General features: G+C 45.3%; 1 protein-coding gene across 1 annotated transcript in view; it reads right to left on the minus strand.

Annotated features, from left to right (window-relative positions):
* The window catches only part of SNX9 (sorting nexin 9), a 378,115-nt gene that overhangs the window by 132,480 nt on the left and 220,377 nt on the right, over nucleotides 1–25,258 (minus strand). The window contains 1 exon segment of the mRNA XM_030198382.1: nucleotides 23,473–23,598. Within this exon segment, the coding sequence (XP_030054242.1) occupies nucleotides 23,473–23,598 (126 nt within the window).

Here is a 25,258-nt window from a genome sequence, read left to right on the forward strand (position 1 = left end):
AATGTATAAAATCTGGGGGGGAAGATTACATTTTTGTTTTAAAAGTGTCTTAAATGTATATTAGGGGTCTAACAAATCAAAATATGTCTCTTTCCATAAGTCTAGAAGGTAAGTCTGGTGTAGTTCAAGCCATGGTAACATCAAGACTGGATTACTACAAAGCAAAGTTACTCATTTATAGCACGTGTTCTCTGAGGCCAGCAGGCCAAGTATTCTCACAGCTAGGTGACATCAACCAGACCTGAGGAACTTTGATGTTGAGATGAATGGCAAAAAGATACACAGGGGGTGCCCCATGCTCGGAAGATCTTGTGGGCTACGCCCATGTTGAGAGACCATTTGTGCGGCTGCAAAACCCTGCTCAGTTTGTCCACCTGGCAGCTGTCCTGTCCTAGTAGGTATGTGGCTTGAAGTACCATTCTGTGAAGGAGGGCCCACTGCCACATTCCCACTGCTTCCAGTCACAAGGGTTAGGAACTCATACCCTTCTGCTTGTTTACACAGAACACTGCAAACTGGTTGTCCATTTGTATGAGAATAATTTGGTTCTATAGCCGATTTCTTTAAAGCATTCCAAATGGCCCTCAGTTCAAGGAGGTTGGGTTCATTGGGAATGAAGCCCATCTAAATGAGCTTCCCATCCCAGGTTGCATGCATCCATTGTTAACACTTTGAGGAGGCAAAATTTGGAATGGTAGTCCCACAGTCCAATTCAATCAAATTGTCCAACAGAGAAGGGCATAAGTTAAGTCTGGTAGAATCTGGATTGAATCCGCTAGATTTGCAGCTGCCTGAGACCACTGGGAAGCTAAGGTCCACTGGGATGCTCTCAAATAGAACTGTACCATGGGAGTAACATGAACTGCTGAGGTCATGTGGTCCATCAATCTCAACATTTGCCGAGTTGTGACCTGCTTGCTGCTGCGGATCTGTGAGGCTAGCACTGTCAAGGTGTCTACCTTTGTTTCCAAGAGAAAAGCCCAAGCCTGCAATGTACTACTACTACTTCTTATCATTTCTATAGCGCTACAAGGCATATGCAGCGCTGTACACCATACACAAAAAGACAGTCCCTGCTCAAAGAGCTTACAATCTAGATAAGACAGGTAAACAGACAGAACAATTAAGGGTAATGTATTGAGAAGGGTTCCTATGTACGCCAATCACCAGACGAGAAGGTGGTGGAATTTGGGGAACTTTATGACAAACCCTAGGAGCTCCAACACCTGAATAGTTAGGCACATTGACTGACACCCCTTCCTGTGATGTGCTCTTGACCAGCCAATCATCCAGATAGGGAAACACATATACTCCCAGTACGTCACTACTACCGCTAGATACTTTGTGAATACCCTGGGAGCTGATATGAGGTCAAATGGAAGAATGTGGTACTGGCAGTGGTGTTTATCTGAAATACCTCCTATGACTAGGAAGTATCAAAATGTGAATATAGGCATCCTACAAGCCAAGCGAGCATAGCCAATCGTTTTCCTGAATTATGGGAGAGAAGGGTGCCCAGGGAAATCATCCTGAACATCTCTCTGACCGGGAATTTGTTCAGGGCCTTTAGGTCTAGGATGGGACAAAATCTCCCCATCTTTGTGGGCACAAGGAAGTACCTGGAATAGAATCCCTTCCCTTCTTGCCCTGGTGGCATGTGCTCGACCACATTAGCCTGTAGAAGGGCAGAGATTTCCTCTACAAGTACCTAGTTGTGCTGAGAGCTGGTGTATGAAGATCTCAGTAGGCAATTTGGTGGTCTTTGACGCCAATGTAGGGCATAACTGAGACAGATTATTTGACGAACCCATCAGTCAGAGATTCATCTTCCCCTCCCACCAGTAAGTCATCCAGGACAGTTACTTTGAGCATAGATATGCTCATCTGGAGCCAGTCAAAAGCTCATCTCTTGATTCGACTGGGGAGCTGGCTGGGACTTCTGAGGGCAGGACTGGCAAAGCACAGCACGAAGACCTGAGGGTTCTGTAAACCTACTCCTCTTACAGCCTAGACCCACTCTAAAACCTCCTAGAAGAGGAGGCTGCAGCTGGAGATTGCCAAGACAGTGTTTGGATAGTACTATTATTATTTATTGCACTTGTATCCCACATTTTCCCACCTATTTGCAGGCTCAATGTGGCTTACAGAGACCTGTTATAGCATAACTATACCAGGTTAGAGAAAAGAATTGGTATTACATAGAAGTAAAGGAATACAGGTAGGTTTGAACAAGTCACTATTGGAAAATACATTCTGTGCTATTTTGGTTAGGTATTGTGTTGTCGTTAGTTAAGGGTTTTCGTGGGAGGCTTTGCTAAAGAGGTATGTCGTCAGGGATTTGCGGAAATCGGTCAGTTCTGTATCTGCACGTTTCTTGATGGGAGGCCTACAAACTCCACTACCATATTTTCAAACAGGTTGTCACCTGGCAAGGAACATCTGCCAACCTCTCCTGAACCACAGGTTCTAGGTCAGAGACACAGACATGAGAGTCTGCATATCCCCACACTCATGGCATAGAGTCTGGACACTACAACAAAAGAATCATAAGCAACCCTGGCCAGATACTTCTGCCACGTCTGTGTTTACTGGCCAACTGGCAAAGCTTTGTGGCCCGCTCCTGTGGGAGAGAATCTGCAAGATTTGGTGTACTGCAGACCAAACACTGCAAGTAAAGGCTTGTGATGAGCTGTAGTACTGGATGAGGGCAATAAGCATCGGGGCCTGAAAAGCTTTACTCCAAGACGAGCCCCTCTCTACCTGGGGGCGCTGAGGCATGACTCTTAGAACTTTCAGCTCATTTGAAGGCAGATTAGACCACCAGAGTGGTCTAAGTCAGGCTCTCTCGAATCCGGGAGTCTTCTGGATATGATAATGCGTATCTACCTTCTTAGGCGCAACTTACACTAAGAGAGGAGATTCTCAGTTCTTCATCTGTGCTTCCTTTGGAGGACTCATAACATTTCTTCCCAAGGCTCGTCTTCCAACTCTAACTTAAATGGGATGGCAGAAGCCATATCCCTAACAAAACCAGTGAAAGAGACCCTCTGGTGGAGATTTACATCTCTCTTGAGGTGGAGAGGGATCAGAGGGTATCCCATAAGACAAGTAGTAGTGTGGGTCCTCCTCTGAATCCCATGAACAGTCCTACTCACACTCAGATCTGACTGAATGAGTCTGTGCCTGCCTTGGCTCAGTGGAACCATGCCTATGTGCCAAAGAGCACCAAGGTACAGCCCACCCTGCCAACTCTAGGGAAGCTTTCTCCCCCAATGTCAAGAGCAGTACCATATGTATCTATGTCAAAGATCTCTGCAGAGGCATGGGCTCAGCATCAAGAAGAACCTGGAGCTAATCCGCAGCTGGCACGAATACCCCCGATGCCTTAGCGAGTGCAGCTGCAGCTTCTGCACCAACTCCCTGACCATGGCTCAAAACTGTTCATCAAAGGAAGGCATCAGCAAAGGCAGGGGAGCTAGGAAAGAAGCAGCTTCAGAAAGCATCAGTGCAGAACTGCTAGCAAGGATCTGACCAATGCTTGTACTTCTTGGGCTTCCCTAATGCTCAGCATTGTGGTCCTTCGGTGCCAATGGGACTACTTTGAACCCCTAAGTGTACTTGGTGTCAGGTCTGATGCTGACCAGTCCCGGGCCTGCTCTCAGCAATTGATGTCAAGAGAGGTGGAGACCTTCTTGATGCCGGTGCGCTCCCAGTATATGTTGAAATCCTGGCAGCCATTGAAGTTAACGCTTATGGTGACTTGGTGCCTATGACGATGTACAGGCTTTCGAGGAGCCAAAAGATTTCTCCTGTTGGATCTGTTGCGCCCTCTGTGTCCTCAACTGCATTTTTACACAGAGAGAACAAGAGTTAGGCTCATGGTTGGCACAAGACATCTGATGCATCAAGAGTGCGGGTCCATCACAAAAATCACCCAATTATATTGGGTACACCTCTTGAAGTCACTGGGGGTCTCTGGGACATCAAGAAATGAATCACAGCCAAATTAACTCTACAATTATAAACTGAAAAGGGGATATCAGTCAAATTGAGGTTGGTGCTCTGGCCTCAACAGACCTAGCAGAACACAAAAAAATAAAGAAAACTTTAAGAGCAAAAAAAAAACAAAAAAACAAGTGAAACTAAAGGGAAATTAAATAAGAATAAAAAATACTAGCTGAGAAAAGGAAAACTACCTGCACAAGGCGGCACTGAGAAACAGGTACATGCAATGAAAGAAGAACACAAAACTTGTCCTCCTTGCTCTGCAGAAAAAAACGAGACTGAGGGACCCATGCTTACACAGTGGGCGGGAAATCGCCTGTGCATGTGTGGTGGGATGCTACTAGAACGTTCTTAGTCTTGTGAACAAGTCGGATCAGAACCACAACTTCCCAAATGGGACTAGTCTCTGGTTCTCCTCCTACATTACCCCGGCTGTATTTCTTGGCAATTCACAAAAAAAGAAAACTACAAACAAGAGTTAATAAATTTTTATTCTTACAAAAGTTAGTAAAAAAAAAAAAAAAAGTAGAGCTAGTCAGCATCCGCACCGGGCTCCGCCAGATGAGGTCAACCCAGCAGTGAGAATACGAAGGCCTGCTTGCCCTCAGAGAATTCACTCTACATTGGCTTAAGTACAAAGGGCTTGCACCAGCTCCAATTTATTCAGAATTCTGCAGATTACTGCAATGGAATATATGCGGGATGCAAAGAACAACTCACAAAAAAAACTCCAGACCGCCCAAAACACAGCAGCCAGACTGATATATGGTAAAACACGATTCAAAAAAGTGCTAAACCCCTTCGAGAAAAGCTGCACTGGCTCCCAATCAAAGAACGGATCATCTTCAAAATCTGCACTCTGGTTCATAAAATCATCTATGGCATAGTCCCAGGATACATGACAGACCTCATAGACCTACCAACTATAAGCTCTTGAAATTAAGAAATGAACAGTACTATTAATGTGTGATCATAAAAAATGGATTGCCTGAATTTTGATTAAAGTAGTGTTGTAGCCCTGTCAGTCCACTTTAAAAGGTAATAAATACAAATAAATCAAACCATAGAAAAGAAAATAAGATGACATCTTTTTTTATTGGACTAGCACATCTTTTGATTAGCTTTCAAAGGTAACCCTTCTTCTTCAGATCAGAAATAAGCAAATGTTGACAAATATCAGAGTACAAAGTGAAACACAGAGGCATTCCAATGACAGCCTCACAGGAAATGGGAGGGGTAGGTTAGGTGAGAAACAGGGAGAGCTGGGTAGATGAGAGACAGAGAGAGATGTATGGCAGATGAGTGTGACAAAGCAGTAGAATTTTATGGTTTATAGTGGGACAGAAAGCCCAGATCTTTGTTAAGTACTTTCTGGTGGGTGTCAAAATATTTCATCATTTTGACTTCAAAGGTCTTACGTTCCTGGATTGTTTTAAAATTTCCTTTTACCATAAGATCATTGATGCAACGTGCTGGTTTTGTACAGTGCTGTCCCACAGAGGTGGCATCCTGGTTGGCAGTGGAGTGTTTTATATCATCTCTGTGTAAATTGAGCCATGTCTTTAGTACCTGGCTTGTTTCTCCAATACAGCACCTTCCTTCACACTTTTCACTTTCAATGATGTATACCACATTGGAAGATAAGCATGTGAATGATCGCCTTATTCTGAATGTTTTTCCCATGTGACTGACTGTAGGATCCTGCAAAATGTGTTGGCACAGTTTGCAGGTGGAATACTGCATGGCGTGTGCCAGGGGCGTAGCCAGACTTCGGCAGGAGGGGGGTCCAGAGACCGAGGTGAGGGAGGCACATTTTAGCCCCCCTCGGAGGTGCTGCAGCTCCCCCCCCCCACCAACTTTTACCCCCCCCTCTGCCGAGGACCCTCTCCACCGCAGTTGTCACCTACCTTTGTTGGCGGGGGACCCCCAACCCCCGCCAGCCGAGGTCCTCTGTCTTTTCCCGCGTAAGGCTTCGTTCTTCTGAGTCTGACGTCCTGCACGATGTCAGACTCAGAAGACCGAAGCCTTACGCGGGGAAAAGACAGAGGACCTTGGCTGGCGGGGGTTGGGGTCCCCCGCTAGCAAAGGTAGGCGACTGCAGTGGCGGGACAGGGGGGGTGTCGAGAAGGTCGTTGGAAGGGGGGTCCAGGGCCAAATATACAGGGGCCCAGGCCCCCCTGGCCCCACGTAGCTACGCCACTGGCGTGTGCCATTCTCTTCTTTTGGAGCTTCTATTGGGAGTTTGCTTTTCACTAATTTCTGCTTCAAATTAGGTGGCTGTTGGAAGGCCAGCACTGGTGGGGCTGGGAATATCTCTTTCAGTAATTCATCTTCATGGAGTAGTGGCTGTAGATCTTTTATGATTTTTCTTATAGCTCTGGATTGTATAAAAGAGGGATTATCTCTGTAGCTTTCTTCTCTTTGTACTACAGTAGGTTTTCTCTAGGTATTTTAATTGAAGCAATATTCTTGGAGATTATTTTGGGGTTGTAGCCTTTTTTGTTTGAAGGAATCAGTCAGGAATTTGAGGTGTTTATTTCTGTCTCTTGGGTCACCAGCAGATATGGTGGTATCGTGAGGTTTGGCTGTGCTTAATGGATTTTTTTGCACGTGAAGGGTGGAAGCTGGAGTTGTGGAGATAGCTGAATTTGTCTGTAGGTTTCTTTTATACCTGGAAGAAGAAACACTATACATGTCCCTATTGTAATGCACACAATGTTAGGGCTTGTATCCGCTGGAGAAGGGGGAAAGAAAGGAAACTCCAGCACTTACCTAGTAAGGAGGCGGCAGGAAAAATCCTTGCACAAGCCAATTCCCTTCTGGCCGGACAGGCTGGTAATCAAGGTAGCCTGAGTGTGCGGTTGCCCCAGCAACCAGAGGGAGGGTGTGGCTGGAAAGCACACTCTGGTTAAAAAAGTATCAAAAAAGTATCATGCAAAGAAGAGAGGTCCATAGTGAAGAAAGGGTTGGATTCCCCAGAAGCCACAGGAAAGGAAGGCGTCCAGTGTAAGGAAGGGCCAATTCCCAGAGGCTAGAGAGAAGGGAGGGTTTCCTGGGAGGGAGCCACAACTCACAGCCTGCCCAAGGAAAAGGGATTACCCCCAGAGTGCTGTGAAGGGCAGGGAAGCATGCAGCAGGTGGAATCCAGGGAAAGGCAGAAAGCTGGTACGGAGAGTGAGAAAGGACTAGTAGTCCTTGTTAGCTGGCTAGAGTATGGACCCACAGCTTTCCCCGGTCTTTGTTAAATTGTACAGCGCTGCGTAACCCTAGTAGCGCTCTAGAAATGTTAAGTAGTAGTAGTAGTAGTAAGACAGTGGGAGAAGGGAATTGTGCAGCTAGCTACTTGTGTGTATTGAAGTAGGGCTGAGAAAGGTGGTAGCCCTTACTCAGACAAATCAGGCAGCCCACCTTCTAAATTGGGAATAGGGAAGGTGTTTGGGGCTGAAGCCTGGTTAATAGGCAGAAGGCCACCCAGTTTACAGGTGGTAAAGGGAACTGGGAGAGAAAAGGCTGAGGGCTAGAAAGTTAAGAGCTCTGCCCAGGTAAAGTGAAGTATTTGCATTATATGCAGAGTGGGCTGTGTGGAAGTAAAAGAACAGAAGTGAACAGTGAGGCTGCCTGTCTAATTAGCTTGTCTACCTGGGAAGCACTCAGCTTGGTGTTAGTTTGGAAGAGGGACAGAAGAAACCCATAAGCACCGCCATACTGGGAAAAGACCAAGGGTCCATCAAGCCTAGCATCCTGTCTCCGACAGCGGCCAATCCAGGCTTCAAGAACCCGGCAAAACCCATTAAAAAATAAAGTTAAAAAAAAAAAAAATATATATATATATATATATTTAATAATGTTCAATGGACATTTCCCTCAGGAATCTGTCCAAACCCCCTTTAAACTCCATAAAGCCAGCTGCTGTCACTACATTTTCCGGCAACGAGTTCCAGAGTCCAACTACACGCTGAGTAAAGAAAAACTTTCTTCTCCTGTCTGTTTTAAATCTACCATATTCTAGCTTCATCTTGTGTCCCCTGGTTCTATTGTTGTTTGAAAGTGTAAACAAACGCTTCACATGTGTCTGCTCCGCTTATTATCTTGTAGACTTCTATCATATCACCCCTCAGCCGCCTTTTCTCCAAGCTGAAGAGCCCTAACCTTCTCAGCCTTTCCTCATAGGGAAGTCGTTCCATCCCTCTTATCATTTTCGTCACCCTTCTCTGCACCTTCTCCAATTCCTTTATATCTTTTTTGAGATGCGGCAACCAGAATTGGACACAATATTCGAGATGCAGTCGCACCATGGAGCGATACAACGGCATTATAACATCCTCGTGTTTGTTTTCCATCCCTTTCCCAATAATACCCAACATTCTGTGCGCTCTCTTAGTCGCCGCAGCACACTGAGCAGAAGTTTTTAACGTCTTATCCACGATGACTCCCAGATCCCTTTCTAGGTCTGTGACTCCTAAAGCGGAACCTTGCATGACATAGCTGTAATTCGGGTTCCTCTTACCAACCTGCATCACTTTGCACTTGTCAACATTGAACTTCATCTGCCACTTGGACGCCCAATCCCCCCAGTCTCGCGAGGTCCTCCTGTAATCTTTCACATTCCTCCTGCGACTTGACAACCCTGAATAATTTTGTGTCATCTGCGAATTTAATTACCTCACTAGTTACTCCCATCTCTAGGTCATTTATAAATATGTTAAAAAGCAGCGGTCCCAGCACAGACCCCTGCGGGACCCCACTAACTACCCTTTCTCCATTGAGAATATTGACCATTCAATCCTACTCTCTGCTTCCTATCTTTCAACCAGTTCTTAATCCATAGTAATACCCTACCTCCGAACCCATGACTCTCCAGTTTCCTCTGGAGTCTTTCATGAGGCACTTTGTCAAATGCCTTTTCAAAATCCAGATACACAATATCCACCGGCTCCCCATTTTCCACATGTTTGTTCACCCCCTCAAAAAAATGCAGTAGATTGGTGAGGCAAGACTTCCCTTCACTAAATCCGTGTTGACTTGGTCTCATCAGCCAATGTTTTTGTATGTGCTCTGTAATTTTAATAATAGCCTCTTCCATTTTGCCCAGTATTGACGTCAGACTCACCGGTCTATAATTTCCTGGATCTCCTCTGGAACCTTTTTTAAAAATCAGCGTTACATTGGCCACCCTCCAATCTTCCGGTACCACACCTGATTTTAGGGATAGATTGCATATTACTAACAGTAGCTCTACAAGTTCATTTTTCAGTTCTATTAATACTCTTGGATGAATACCATCTGGTCCTCGTGATTTACTACTCTTCAGTTTGTAGAACTGACCCATTACATCCTCCAAGTTTACAGAGAATTCGTTTAGTTTCTCTGACTCGCCTGCTTCAACTACCCTTTCCGGCACCGGTGTCCCAGCCAAATCCTCCTCGGTGAAGACTGAAGCAAAGAATTCATTTCATTTCTCCGCTACGGCTTTGTTTTCCCTGATCACCACTTTAACACCATGTTCGTCCAAAGGCCCAACCGATTCTTTAACCGGCTTCCTGCTTTTAATGTATCTAAAAAAATTTTACTATGTATTTTCGCTTCTAACGCTAGCTTTTTTTCAAAGTCCTTTTTTGCCCTCCTTATTTCCGCTTTACATTTGGCTTGGCATTCCTTATGTTTTATCTTATTATTTTCAGTTGGTTCTCTTCCCCACTTTCTGAAGGATTGATTTTTGGCTCTAATGGCTTCCTTTACCTTACTGTTTAGCCACGCCGGCTAACGTATGGTCTTTTTTCCTCTTTTTCTAATCCGCGGAATATACTTCTCCTGTACCTCTAGGATGGTGTTTTTGAACAGCATCCACGCCTGATGCAAGTTTTTTTACCATGTGAGCTGCTCCTTTCAGTCTTTTTTTTCACTGTTTTTCTCATTTTATCGTAATCACCTTTTCTAAAGTTAAACGCTAGTGTATTTGATTTCCTAAGTTCACTTACTTCAATGCCAATATCAAAACTGATCATATTATGATCACTGTTATCAAGTGGCCCTTGCACCGTTACCCCCTGCACTAAGATCATGAGCTCCACTAAGGACTAAGTCTAGTATTCATTCTCTTGTCGGCTCCTGAACCAGTTGTTCCATGAAGCTGTCCTTGATTTCATCAAGAAGTTTTATCTCCCTGGCGTGTACCAATGTTACATTAACCCAGTCTATATCCTGTGTAGGAGTGTAACTGAAAAGGTGTCAGATTTTGTAACAACAAGATGTGAGCCCCTGTGCCAACAGTGTTCGGTGGCCGAACAATCCTGGTCTTGCCTGAGGAAGCAGGGCAGGGAACTTCGACGGAGGTCCATTCGGAACTCAGGGAACAGGCTTCCCAATGGTTAGATCCAGGCAGCGGGCCAAAGATACAGTCCAGTCCCAGGCAAAGGTACAAGACTGACAGCAAGCAAAAAACTCAGTCCAGGTCCAGGCAAAGGTTCAAGGCAGGCGGCAAGCAAAACTCAGTCCAGGTCCAGGCAAAGGTTCAAGGCAGGCGGCAAGCAAAACTCAGTCCAGGTCCAGGCAAAGGTTCAAGGCAGGCGGCAAGCAAAACTCAGTCCAGGTCCAGGCAAAGGTTCAAGGCAGGCGGCAAGCAAAACTCAGTCCAGGTCCAGGCAAAGGTTCACGGCAGGCGGCAAGCAAAACTCAGTCCAGGTCCAGGCAAAGGTTCACGGCAGGCGGCAAGCAAAACTCAGTCCAGGTCCAGGCAAAGGTTCACGGCAGGCGGCAAGCAAAACTCAGTCCAGGTCCAGGCAAAGGTTCAAGGCAGGCGGCAAGCAAAACTCAGTCCAGGTCCAGGCAAAGGTTCAAGGCAGGCGGCAAGCAAAACTCAGTCCAGGTCCAGGTAAAGGTTCAAGGCAGGCGGCAAGCAAAACTCACACGAACAGGGCCGTCACGATACTAGAAGCCAAAGCAACGTTGGAGTGGAAGCTGGCTCCTTAAATAGCCCCCACCCTCCGGAGAGATAATCTTCAGCTGGCCACAGACAGGGAAACAGAAACAGCTGTCAAGATGGACTCCTGATAGGCCAGCTGGCCAGAGAAGGCGGAACCCAGATGCTAGCAGCCAATCCAAGCATCTAGGAGGTGTGGCCCGAGATCCCAGGCTCCGTGTCCGGAATAGAGAGCTGCACGGGGACGGGGTTCGCGGGAATTCCGCGGAACCCGCTGGATTCCCGCAGGGACGGAAGCAGGTCCTGCGGGGTTCCCGTGGGGACGGAAGCAGTTCTGCGGGGTTCCCGCGGGGACGGAAGCAGGTCCTGCGGGGTCCCCGCGGGGATGGAAGCAGTTCTGCGGGGTTCCCGTGGAAGTGTAAGCTGCCGTGCATCAGCCTCTCATCTACCGAGTACCTTGAGTGCTGTCTCCTCCTCCTCCTCCTTGCTTTAACAGCACAAATGTGGAAAGACTTCCGTTAAGGAGGTGGTAGAGACACAAATGATGAAGGAATTCAAAAAGGCTTGGTTGAACACAGAGGATCTCTAATTAGAAAATGGAAGTTATAAAAATCCTAACCTTAAATGGCTGCATGTGTGTGGATGTGTCAAGTGACGCTTAGATGGTGACTCTGGCTGTGATTAACTAGGTCCGATACCGGGAAGACTTGTATGGTCTGTGTCTAATATATGGCAGTCTGGTTTAGGATGGGCTAGAAAGGGCTTAGACAGCAACTTCAGTAGCTGGAACATAAGGACAGTGCTGGACAGATTTTTGCGGTCTGTATCCCACAAAGAAGAAGACGAATAGACTGGAGTGGGCTTCAACGAGAACTCCAGCAGCTGGAACATAAGGATAGGGCCAGATAGACTTCTATGGTCTATGTTCCAGAAACACGAAGGAAAGTATATAATATCACACTCATTGATTTAATCATGGATTGATAATGTGTGACTATTGGGCAGACTAGATGGACCATTCAGGTCTTTATTTGCTGTCACTTACTATGTTACAATTAATTCTCTTTGCTCCCAGGCTGATGCGCAGACCTCATCTCTGACACAGGCAAGAGCATCGGATGTTACCTGACCTACTGGCACGTGCATGTGGTTACCTCTCAGCACACAGTGCCAGAAATCAGAGACAAATCTTACACATGCACACCAGAGAGTGTTCTAAGTTTCAGCTTCCATTCCTTCCTTGCCTACAGTGATGTGGCTCAAATCCAGAGAGAGACTGAGGGAGCTGACCAGAATTTTCTTTTATGTACCATTAAATTCTTGCGGGGATGGGTTAAATTCTTGCGGGGACGGGTGGGGACGGGTTGGGATGGATTAAATTTTTGCGGGGATGGGTGGGGATGGGTAAGATTCCAGTGGGGACGGGTGGGGATGGGTGAGATTCTAGCAGGGATGGGCGGGGATGGGTAAGATTTCTGTCCCCGTGCAACTCTCTAGTCCGGAAGAGGAACGCTGCCCCAGAAGCGCCGGCGAGCCAAGATGGCCGGCGCTCCCAACAACCAGAACGACCCGATTGGAGGCAAGACCCCCGTGCTGGCGTAGCCATGCCGGTAGGGGTGGCAAGCAATACTCTTGGGGCGCCGGCCCACTCTGCATGACCGACGCTCTCCACTACCATGCAGGAATCATGGAGCGGGCAGGGCACACAGAGGTGAGGATCGTGATGGTGTTGCCCTTAGAGGGAGAAAGATCCGTAATAAAGTCCATAGAAACCTCCTGCCAAGGGTGCTGGGGCACAGGCAAGGGTTTAAGATGATCCCCATTGCTTACCGGAAGGAGACTTGGTACGAGCACAAGTGGGACAAGTGGAGACAGAATATCCTGAGCCACCCGAGGCCACCAAAAGTAACGGAAGATATGATACATCTCCCGGAAGCCGAAATGGCCTGCAAAAGCAGAGGAATGACCCCACTGAAGGACCTTGCGTCGGGACCAGGCAGGAACAGAGGTCTTAAGGGAAGCAGAAGTCACCACCGTAGAAGGAACACAAGCAAGGGACAGACCTCATCACTTTCTTCGGGCACATTGAAGGCTCGAGAGAGCGCATCCGCCTGAACATTCTTCTCTGTGGGTCAGAAAACCAAATGAAAGTTAAAGAGAGCAAAAAAAAGTGATCATCGGGCCTGCCGTGGATTTAGTCGTTTGGCATCCTGGCATTCTTGTGGTCAGTGATGACCGTAATAGGATGTGCAGCCCCCTCTAGAAGATATCTCCATTCTTGAAAGGCGAGTTTCAGCGCCAGTAATTCTCTGTCCCCAATAGTACAATTGCGCTCCGCAGGCGAGAACTTCTTAGAGAAGAAAAAACATTGATGCCGCTTGCCAGAAGGGGCAGTTTGAGACAATACAGCTCCAGCTCCAAGAGCAGACGCATCCCCTTCAACAATAAAAGGTTTCGCCACATTCGGACTACGGAGTACGGAAGCAGACACAAAAGCAGTCTTTAAAGTAGAGAAAGCCTCCTGTACAGCTGGAGACCAATTCCGAATATCAGCACCCTTCCTGGTCAGAGCGCTCAGAGGAGCAGTTATTAAGGAGTAGTGTGGAATAAACTGTCTACAGGAATTGGCGAAACCAAGGAATCCAGCTTATATGGATAATCTTATCATCTTGCCACCAAGGAACTTGAGCAAATCTTCCTGATCCTATTTACGTCTCCACTACCCCTCGTGCAATGGCCTTAAGTATAAAACCAGCCACGCATCTACCTTTCCCTACATCAGTGCACGTTTGTGGAATGGTTTGCCCAACTCAGTAAAAGCTACCTCTGAACAACAGGCTTTCAGAATCTCCCTGAAGACCCCTTTATTCAGGACAGCTTACCCTGCAGCTCAGCACTGTCTTAATGTTTTCTGACCCATTATGTTGTGCGACCATACTGCATTCCTTACCTCCTCTCTCCCCACCAACTACCTTGCCCTTACTGTGTCTGTTTATTACTAGATTGAAGTGTCCTTTTATACTGCTGTTAGCCTTTTTGAACTAATGTAAGGCACATTTAGCCTGCCCATGGGCGGGAAAGTGTGGGATATAAATGCCTAAATAAATAAATAAATCTCTGCAAAGCCCGGAGTCCTTGTGGAATAGGCCAATCCTGAATAGCCTGACGCTTAGCGGGATCCATCTGTAGGCCAACAGCGGAGATAATATGTCCCAAAAAGGGAATAGAAGACTGGTGAAAAGCACATTTCTCCAATTTGGCAAAAAGTCTGTGCTTTCAGAGGCGCTGCAGTACCGTGCGCACATGCCCAGGGTGCTCCTGAGGAGAGGCTGAAAAAACTAGAATGTCATCCAGGTAGACAATGATGGAGGAACATAGTAGATCTTGAAAAATAAAATTAATGAAGCTTTGGAACACAGTAGATCTTGAAAAATAAAATTAATGAAGCTTTGGAACACAGCAGGAGCATTACAAAGGCCAAACGGCATGACCCGGTACTCAAAGTGGCCCTCATGAGTATTAAACGCCATCTTCCACTCATCCCCCGGACGAATACGGATCAAGTTGTAAGCACGCCGAAGATCCAATGTAGTGAAAATAACCGCTCCTTGAGGACGGTCAAACAATTCAGGGTTTAAGAAGAAGAGGATAACGGTTTTTGACTGTGATGTTATTGAGTCCTCGATAGTTGATGCATGGCCGCAAAGACCCGTTCTTCTTGGACACAAAGAAAAATCCGGCTCCAGCAGGCGAAGAGGAAGGTCAAATAAATCCTTTCTTGAGATTCACGCGAATGTAATCCCACATAACAGCAGATTCCTCTCGGGACAGAGCATATAATCTTCCTCTGGGAGGCATCTTGCCCGGAAGTAAGTCAATAGAACAGTCAAAGGGGCGATGGGGGGGGGGGGGGGGGGAGGGAATCTACCTCCCGGGCATCAAAGACATCCAAAAAAATCACCATATTCCTCCGGGAGACAGGCCTCACAGGGATGAAGGGTTCTGGGCAAAGCTGGAATGTTCCTAAGAGGAGGTTCCACTGGAGTCGGACAAATTTCAAAACATCGGGTACCCCAACGACTGATCTCCCCCGCAGGCCAGTCAATGCTGAGCGCGTGAAGACGTAGCCAGGGTAAACCTAAAATGACCAGGTGAATGGCATGAGGCAAGATGAGGAATTGAATCTCCTCATAATGCAGGAGACCCACTTACATCTGCAGCGGCAGGGTGAGATGGGTAATAGGCTGAGGGAGAGCTGAGCCATGGATAGATGTCACCTGCAGAGCTGGCTTACAGGGAACCGAAGGCTCCCCAAATTCTTTAAACAATGTAGCATCAATAAAATTACCCCCCCCCCCCCCCCGCTCCAGAATCCAACAGGGCTAAGGTGTTTACCCTGAATTTGTGCCAAAGTAAAATTATAGGTACTGTCATTAAATTATCCGGAAGGGAACCCGACTGACCCAGAACCACCCCCTCCACAAGGCTCAGGTCTAGGCATTTCCCGGTTTATTGGGACATTCCCTCACAAAATGTCTGGGTTTCCTATGGGCCCTCTCTACTGCTGTGAGCTGGTGTCGGCCAATCACCATAGGTTCTTCCAACCCCTCCGCAGCCGGACCAGCAGCAGCTTGCGGCAGGAAGAGTTGTTTCCTCTGAGGAGATGTTCTCCGGGGCTGACAGGAGGTAGTCTGCTCTCGTGTTCGCTCCTGAAACCCAACATCAATTCGCACACAAAGAGCGATGAGAGCATCCAAAGTGGTAGGAACCTCTCGACCTGCTAGCTCATCCTTGATGCGCCCACTTAATCCTTGCCAGAAAATAGCCATAAGCGCCTCCTGATTCCACCTGAGTTCGGCGGCTAACGTACGGAACTGAATAGCATAAGTTCCTACAGAGCGGTTCCCTTGTTGAATGCGTAATAGTTCATTGGCCACCCAGTAACATCAAATACCATCCGAAAACAACGTAGAAACTCTCCCAGGTCTGAGAGGAGTGGATACTGTTGCTCCCATAGAGGTGAAGCCCATGCCAGGGCTGGTCTGGAGAGCAAAGAGATGATGTAGGTTATCTTCAGATTGTCTGTAGGAAATGAAGCAGGTTGCATGTCAAAAAAACATTTGACATTGGTTCACGAAGCCCCGGCAAGCAGAGGGGGTGCCGTCGAACTGGGGAGGCTCTGGCACACGAAAAGTAGGAAGAGACAGAGTGGATCTAATAGGTCCAGCAGGGGAGGATCGCTGGGTCTGGAGGGATAACATCTGCAAACACACATCCTGGAGGACTCTCTATAGTCTATTAAGCTGGGCCTGCTGTTGTTGAAGAGCCTGAGTCAGTTCAGACAGATCAGGCTTATCTGGCGAGCTCATGGCTTCGGCTTTCTGTCAGATTTTGTAACAACAAGATGTAAGCCGCTGTGCCAAACACTGTTCGGCGGCCGAACAATCCTGGTCTTACCTGAGGAAGCAGGGCAGGGAACTTCGGCGGAGGTCCATTCGGAACGCAGGAAAGGAAACAGGCTCCCCAACGGTCAGATCCAAGCATCGAGCCAAAGATACAGTCCAGTCCCAGGCAAAGGTACAAGGCTGACGGCAAGCAGAACTCAGTCCAGGTCCAGGCCAAGGTTCAAAGGCAAGGGGCGAGCAAAACTCAGTCCAGGTCCAGGCCAAGGTTCAAAGGCAAGGGGCGAGCAAAACTCAGTCCAGGCCCAGGCAAAGGTTCAAGGCAGGCGGCAAGCAAAACTCAGTCCAGGTCCAGGCAAAGGTTCAAGGCAGGCGGCAAGCAAAACTCAGTCCAGGCCCAGGCAAAGGTTCAAGGCAGGCGGCAAGCAAAACTCAGTCCAGGTCCAGGCAAAGGTTCAAGGCAGGCGGCAAGCAAAACTTACACGAACAGGGCCGTCTCAATACTAAAAGCCGAAGCAACGTTGGAGTGGAAGCTGGCTCCTTAAATAGCCCCCAACCTCCAGAGAGATGATCTTCAGCTGGCCACAGACAGGGAAACAGAAACAGCTGTCAAGATGGACTCCTGATAGGCCAACCAGCCAGAGGAGGCGGAACCCAGACGCTAGCAGCCAAAAGCGTCTAGGAGGTGTGGCCCGAGATCCCAGGCTCCGTGCCCGGAAGAGGAACACTGCCCCAGAAGTGCCGGCGAGCCAAGATGGCCGGCACTCCCAACAACCGGAATGACCCGATCGGAGGCAAGACCACCGTGCTGGTGTAGCCATGCCTGTCGGGGTGGCAAGCAATACTCTTGGGGCGTCGGCCCAGTCTGCATGGCTGACGCTCCCCACTACCGTGCAGGAATCGCGGAGCGGGCAGGGCACACAGCAGGTGAGGATCGCGACAAAAGGGCAAGATAAGCCAAGGTACTGCAATAGAAGGGCTCTTATGTTAAAAGAAGTAAAGTTGTTTTATTTCAATTTGGTCCTGTTGTGAGAAACAATAAAGAGTGTTAATTGGCTTAAAAAGTCTGGACTGTCAGGGTTGTGGGAAACTTGGGTCCGGAATATAGAGGTCTTTAGCACCTGTGCCTAGGCCCTGCCATAAATTGTGGAGGATGAAGGGCTCATCACAATATCGATGTTTGTACGTAGCCATTGTTGATGGAAACTGTGGTGTCTAGAAAGTTGACTTTTTCTGGAGAGTAGTCAATTTTCAGTTTGATTGTAGGATGATATGTATTGAAGGACCTGTAAAACTGAGAGTCTCTTCTCCCTCAGTCCAAATCATGAAAATGTCAATATACCGATAGTATTTTAAGGGTTTAGTTTGATGTGTATTTAAAAATGTTTCTTTCAGTTCTGCCATTAAGAGGTTAGCATATTGAGGTGCCATTCTGGTGCCCATGATTTGCAGATAGATACCATTGTTAAAATGGAAATAGTTGCAAGGTAGAATGAATTTAGTTAGTTTTGTAATGGTTTCCGGTGAGTATTGGTGGTCCAGGGTGGATGCTTTTAGCTGTATGTGATACATTCCTAAAAACATTCACCCTGGACCACCAGTACTCACTGGAAACCATTAGAAAATTGATCAAATTCATTGTAACTCACAACTAAACCCTAAAATACAGATCAAGAAGTGTGAAGCAGGATATTATGCCACAATACGTACTATTGTTTGAATATTTTTTTCTGCTGAAATTATCTATTTCCTATGTGCGGGATTGTTCTTGTACACCACCTTGGGTGAATTTTTTCAAAAAGACGGTAATAAATCATAATAAATAAAGACATTCAAAGGCAGCAACCATCTCTCAATAACCTTTTACATCATTGTAAAAGAAACATCTTAAGTGACTTTCCACAAAATCTCATAATTATGCAGAATGTTATGAAAGCAGGATAAGAACAAACCATGCTTCCATTCTAATACAACCACAATCTTTTTAATTCACAAAACTGTAGAAGTGTGAATTTAAGAATGCAGATTATTGCAACATTATTTTATATAGGCTGCAAAAATGTCTTGAAAAAGCTTCAGACAGTTCAAAATTTAGCAATCAAGAGTTACGTTCTCTTTTCACTAGGATGAACCAATAACTACATCCTATATAATAATTCTCACCTCCAACATTCTAATCTTGCTGCCTGTGTCCGTGGTTCCTTCGGAGTTGCTGAGCTAGGCTCCGTAGTCAGGCTGACGTCACCGTTGCAATTATGCTGTGAACTTCAGAACCCGCGAAAAAAGAAAAGAAAAAAAAAAAACATTCCATGCCTCACAGCTGATCCATGTCCAGCGACCCTCCTCTCCCCTGCCCCCCCCCCTGCAGCCACCCATGTCCAGTGACCCTCCTCTCCCCCAGCCCTCCCTGCAGTCACCCATGTCCAAAGACCCTGCTCTCTCACCTGCCTCCCCTCCAGCCACCCAGGTTGTGTAGTAAATTCTTCGGGGCAGGCAGGAAAGATCCCCGGTCCTGCCTGCCCGCTGCTGGCGCTGACCCTCCCCCGCTGCCAGATCGCTGTTCAAAATGTTCGCCGACATTTACAAGGGCGGCCTCCAAGACTAAAGCAGAAGTCTCACGAGTCCGCCATTGGAAGTCTCGGCAACCATTCTGAACAGTGATCCGGCAGCGGGGGAGGGTCAGTGCCAGCAGCGGGCAGGCAGGACCAGGGAGCTTTCCTGCCCCGAAGAATTCGCTACACAACCTGGGTGGCTGGAGGGGGAGAAGAGGGTCGCTGGACATGGGTGGCTGCAGGGGGGGCAGTGGGAGAGGGAGGGGGTGAGGGGGGTCCTGAGACCAGAGAGGTGGGGGTGGAAGGGGGTCCTCAGACCATAAAGAGGGGGGAGGGGGGTCCTGAGAGAGGGGGGGTGGGGGCACACACTCACTCACTGTCTCTCACATACACTCTCTCTGACACACTGTCTATCACACTCTGTCACACACACAGATACTCTGTCTCTCTCACACACACTCCTGTCTCTCTCTCTCTCATTCTCTGACACACACACTCCATCTCTCACACAAACTCTCTCTCAAACATACACTCCGAGGAAAACCTTGCTAGCACCCATTTCATTTCTGACAGAAACGGGCCTTTTTTACTAGTATTTTCATAAATTTCACTGGCTACCAGTAATGGCAAGGTCTCATTTTAAATTATGCTCCATAGTTTTTCGGTCCCTTTACAGTGATATTCCATCATACTTGGTCGGGTTCTTTTCTCTCTTAACCAGACAACTTGTATGGGGACAGGTTGTTTTAAAATTTCTCAAGAGTTGCCTCAGTTAAATGTCTTAGACAGCTTTCTATTTCTTTATCTTATAAAGCTGTTTCAGTTTGGATTTCTCTTTCTATTGCAATTTGCACTTTAACAGACTATTTAAGATTCAGAAAACAGCTGAAAACCTTTTTATTTAAGAATTAAGGGGGCCTTTTACTAAAACTTCTCGAGTTATCTGCAACAGGGCCCATTTTATTCCTATGGGCCCTGTTGCAGATAACTCGAGGTAAGCTTTAGTAAAAGACCCCCTATGTGGGTTGATTTACATTTTTATCTTTTTTTATTTATATTCTTTATTGGTTTCATTTTAAACAAAGACAACAATCTTTGAAAGATACACCAATATTTGGATAAATTCTACATCAAAATAGAAGAGAAAAGAAGAAATAATCAAACTTACATAATATAAAACATTGGTTTCCAACAGTCCACAATAATGGAGAGATTCTAAATTAGACCAAAGGAAGTTGGTTTAAACAGGAAAAAAAATAAAGAAAAAGAGCAGGTTACCCCTTTATCAATCTAACCAGCTTCATATCTATCAGTCAGCCTTTTTGTTGTCTTGCATATTAAGAAAACTACGCAATTGTTCTGGTTCATAGAAAACATAACTGTTATCTTTAAAGAAAAGTAAACATTTACAAGGGAATCTCAATTGAAAGGAAGAATTTATCTCCAAAGATCTCTGTTTCAGTTCCAGAAATTTCTTCCTCCTTTGCTGTGTCCATCTAGAAATGTCTGGAAAAATCAAAACCTTACTACCCAAAAATTCAGGATGAATGTTTTTTAAAGTATAGCCTTAACAAGGCCTCATTAACTTGTAAAAATACAAAGGACTGTTCCAAAAATCCTGTTATATCTAGTATCTCTGAGGCAACATTTTGCTGTACTGGAACTTCTTGTAAAGTATTTTCTTGTGGTTTCTTTTTATCTCCAAGATAATATAATTTTTGTAATGGTGGAAGAGATTGTTCTGGATATTTAAAAATCTCTTTTAGGAATTTATTAAACATATCTCTAGTAGAAATATATTGTGTTTGAGGAAAATTCAATATACGAAGGTTTAAGTTCTCCAAGTTTTCAATTTTTCGATGTATTGAGATTGTTGTTCTTGTATTTTAACCCAAGTCAGATTCCAATAAATTTTGTTTAGTAGAAACAGCTTCACGTTTTTCTTTAATATCTCTTACTTGCTTGGAATTATTCAATGAAACAGCAATAAAAGAAGCACAAACCTTATGCAAGGCCTCAAGAGCTGAACATATAGATTCCAGTGATATTTCCTAGGGTTTCACCAGGGGCTGGATCGCCATGGCGCACAAAGAAGTTTCCTCCTCGAAATCAATGTTTCGGATCCCCTTCGTTGCCGCCTCTCCCGCCGCCATACCTGGTGAAACCTGATTCCCCTCCAACCAGATGGAGTCCTCTGCCACCTCCTCCGGCGAAGTCTGCCGCCCCTTCGAGTCACCGTTCACTTTGGCGTGCGGCACAACGGCCCCGTCTGGTTGTGGCGGTGGGGGTAGCTAGTCCTAATGGGCTGAGCGAAAATTCGCTTTCCTGACCGAGGCTCTTCCTTGCCCCGGTAGCGGACATTTTTATCTATGATGTAAAGTTATGCAACTCTTGGATTAGTGTTTCGGCTTCTTTGTCACTATGATCCGCATGGAACTGTATAGGCTTTTGCAGAATATAAAACCAATATGTAATGTAATGTATATATTCAAGAAACACAAGTGCTGGTGTTGCATAGTAAAGATGAATATAATCTCACACATTTTTCATAGTTTGGCAGATGCACACAAAGTCTTAGATATGGATTTTGTATAAATTTAATTTACATTTTTTCACACTTTGGGGCCCTTTTACTAAAATGCATTAGGCTGTTAATGTTCAGTTTGGTGTCCATTAACAGCTAATGCACAAACAGCCAATGAAATATATTTACAGTTAACATGTGGTGTAAGTTGAATGCTAAGGCCATTTTTTGGATGAGGTGGAACTGGGCAGGGTGTGGATGGAAAATGGGCATGGAAAGTAATGGGCACTGAATGCACTGCACTTACCATGTGCTATGTAGTCAGCATGAGACCACTTACCACTTCTTAAACAGGAGGCGCTAAGGACAATTCTATATGTCATGCCTAAAAAAAATTGGCACAAAAATACATACAGGCGTATTCCATAACTTATGCCTAAATTTAGTCATACTTTATAGAATACGCCTAAATTTTGGCACAGTTTATAGAATACGTCGCGCACCTGTCCGTGCAACTAAATTTAGTCACAGGCAGTTATGCCAAGTAAATGCCAATGCCTAAATTAGGCGCGGACCGGGTGTATTCTATAACAACATGAATAAATTTTAGAAACGTCCACGACCTGCCCATTCCACACTCATCGCCACACTCCCTTTTCAGCTACATACTTTAGAATTTATGCACATCACTTTGAGCCTGCAAAGAGGTGGGAAAATGTGGGATATTTACAGAATACGCTTAGACAGATGTGCGTGTAAATTCTAATTAATGCCAACTGGTGCTAATTGCTTAATTGGCAATTATTGGCGCTGAATGGCATTCTAGCTAATTAAGTTGCATGCACAAATCTAGAATACGACCAGATTTGCATGCACAACTTAAGTCATCCTATATAGAATCTGGGGGTAAGTGCTTTTGACCTACTTGTGAGCTGAGTACTGTGCACTAATGGTCATTTTAATGCGGTATCTGCAAGTTTCATACTGGGCATGCCCTCCACTACGTACTGCATTAGTTTTGTGCTTGGTGCATGTTAATTTCTTGCATTAAAGCACCTAAGTGTAAAATCTAATGCACTTTAGTAAAAGACCCCCTATTTTTCTGTACTCTGTAGTATGATCACAAGCTGGAAGACCACCACAGATGAGAACAGGTTCACATCTGATCTAGGCACTAAACTGACAGCTTTTCTGAAACTCAACAACTGCATCATACACCTCTAGAAATGAGGTATAATTCAGCCCTTTGGTCATTTGTTTAATATTGTCCAGTCGGCTGGGCAATTCTTGGCAGTCAATGACTGCATGGAAGAACTGGGAACACAAGAAGAAACAGAGTCATTTACACTGATCAAAAAGCCCTATATATAAGCAGTCAAAATCACCCTTTATTTATTTATTTGGGTTTTACTCATACCTTTTTCAGTAGTAGCTCAAGGTGAGTTACATTCAGGTACACTGGGTATCTCCCTGTCCCAGGAGGGCTCACAATCTAATTTTGTACCTGAGGCAATAGAGGGTTAAGTGACTTGCCCAAGATCACAAGGAGCAGCAGCAGGATTTGAACCAGCCACCTCTGGATGTCAAGACCGGTGCTCTAATCACTAGGCCACTCCTCCACTCCAATATGTCAAAAGTCATTTTTCTGGCACAGAATAAACTCTGGTGCCCATTCTTTTATTCTGTCAAAAAGTGGTTTTATTAACAGGAAAATGTCATATTTGTCTCACCCAGTCAAGTCAGGGCATATGACTTTTCTAATAAATGCGGGCACAGATTCAGGATAAGTTTTGCACTTTTTTTTCCTTTTTAACAAAAAGTCCTGCTGGTAGATAAATGACATTTATTTATATGCTCTGAAAATTCTTACTAAGGACCCTGTTTACTAAGTTGTGCTGCAGGCGTGCTAACATTTTAGCACGCACTAATGCAAGAGACACCCATATATCAGCACGCATTAAAAAAGTTAGAGAAGCTTAGTAAACAAGGCCCTTAATGTTTTAAAGTTGTGTTGATAAAATGAAAACATTGATTTTGAAAGCCTTTTACTTCCATCATTATGGCACTTACCGTACATGTTAGCTGATACTCAATGTAGCTCTTCAAACCATACATTTTAGAACCCTTCCTCGGGTCTGCTACCACACAGTCAAATGTACTAGTTGGATAAACCCACATTGGACCATAATCCCCAATCTGTAATAACATTAAAAACACAAATAATGCATCAAATTTTAACAAGCAGAATCAGTTAAAACCACATTATTTATCTTACAACAGATACAATCAGCTACAAAAATGCAGAACTTGTTACCTGTTTTTAACAAAATTACAGAATTTAAAGCAGCAATTCATCATAGACTAAAGGTCAGGTATTTATCTTCAGATGTTACTTGTATACTGGGCTATGAAAATAAAAAGGCTGTCAACTCTTTTCAGCAGATACTTCTCTAAGAAAGTTACTCTATTTGGATTGGAAATTCCAAGAAAAAAATCTGCAATGGAATGGGAGAACTCCAGTTTGTAACACTGCTTTAGTATTTTCAATACACATTGGTCTGAGGTAATTTTGGTCCACTCCTCATGGAACCTGAAGAGGTGTCCTGCTATTATGAAACCCAAGGAGTGAACCAAGACCCCATCATTGGAAGGTAAGGGAGGCACTGGTAGACCTGGAGTTTGAAGCAGAGTTCCTTCTGTTAGCATAAAAGATGGCTTGTCTTTCAAGGCTTCCTTCACACACTATTTTAAGTAGAACACTGCTACTTCCTACTTCTTATTACTTCTATAAAGTGCTAATAAACATATCCAGCACTATACAGATACTGTACATAAGAGAGAGTCTCTGCTCAACAGAGCTTACAATGTAGTCCAGTTGAATATGCATGAGTGTCTTCAACAAGAGTTAGCAAACTATAGTCCATGTGCCAAAACTAGCCCACCGGATCATTTTTCCAAGCCTGCCTACATTGAGTTAATTTGAACTACTTCTGGTTCATCAATGCTGTAACTCTGTAGCTGTCTTGCTGACATCACTGAAGGCCAGGAATGTCTATCTTTGATGACACACAGACTCTCGTGCCAAAAGATGGACATTTCAGCCTTCAGCAATGTCACTAGAGCAGCTGCAGAGTTACAGCATCTGTAGCCCCAATAGCCCCGAGTTTTTGGTGCTAAATCTACCACATGGACAGAAGCAGTGTCTGAGTTGGTTTGGTGATATGACTGGAGACCTAGTAAGAGAATGAATGCCGAGGATGAACAGAGAGAGAGAGAGAGAGAGCGAGAGACTGAGATTGACTGACTGCTGAAAACAGGAAGAGTAAAGAGACATAATGCCTCTTGAGGACAGATTTAAGAGACTACTGGCAATGAAGCTTAGGAATGAGAGAAAATCATAACAGACAAGGGGAAGGGTATGGCAGCTATGGCAATAAGGAGGATTTAGAGAGAAAGGCTATTTTGCAGGGGATTGGGTAGGGGCAAGGAGGAGAAAGTTTACATGAATGTCTCACTTTAAAAATAAACTCAGGTAAAAGAGTAAAACAGTTCTCCTGCCCTTGCACATTTTCTGCAAGTACTGCAAAACCTCTTCCTGGTGTCTGTTTCATTAAATGGAATAATTTTGTTGCATCAAAATATATTCAAAGGTGAAAAATTCCTATCCCAAAACCAAAAAATACAAATGAGAAAAAGGTTCAAAGGCAGATACACCCAGATAAATAACAATACTGAATTATAAAAATCTTTATAGGAGATCACGTGATGCCTTAGGGGGAAGCAGCTGCATCGGCGTTTTCTCCCAGGCCCCCCTCCCGGTTTCCCGACCATTCAGGAGGAGATGCGAATGGTTAAC

This window comes from Microcaecilia unicolor, chromosome 3 (assembly GCF_901765095.1).
Source record: "Microcaecilia unicolor chromosome 3, aMicUni1.1, whole genome shotgun sequence".
In the NCBI taxonomy this organism is placed as follows: domain Eukaryota; kingdom Metazoa; phylum Chordata; class Amphibia; order Gymnophiona; family Siphonopidae; genus Microcaecilia; species Microcaecilia unicolor.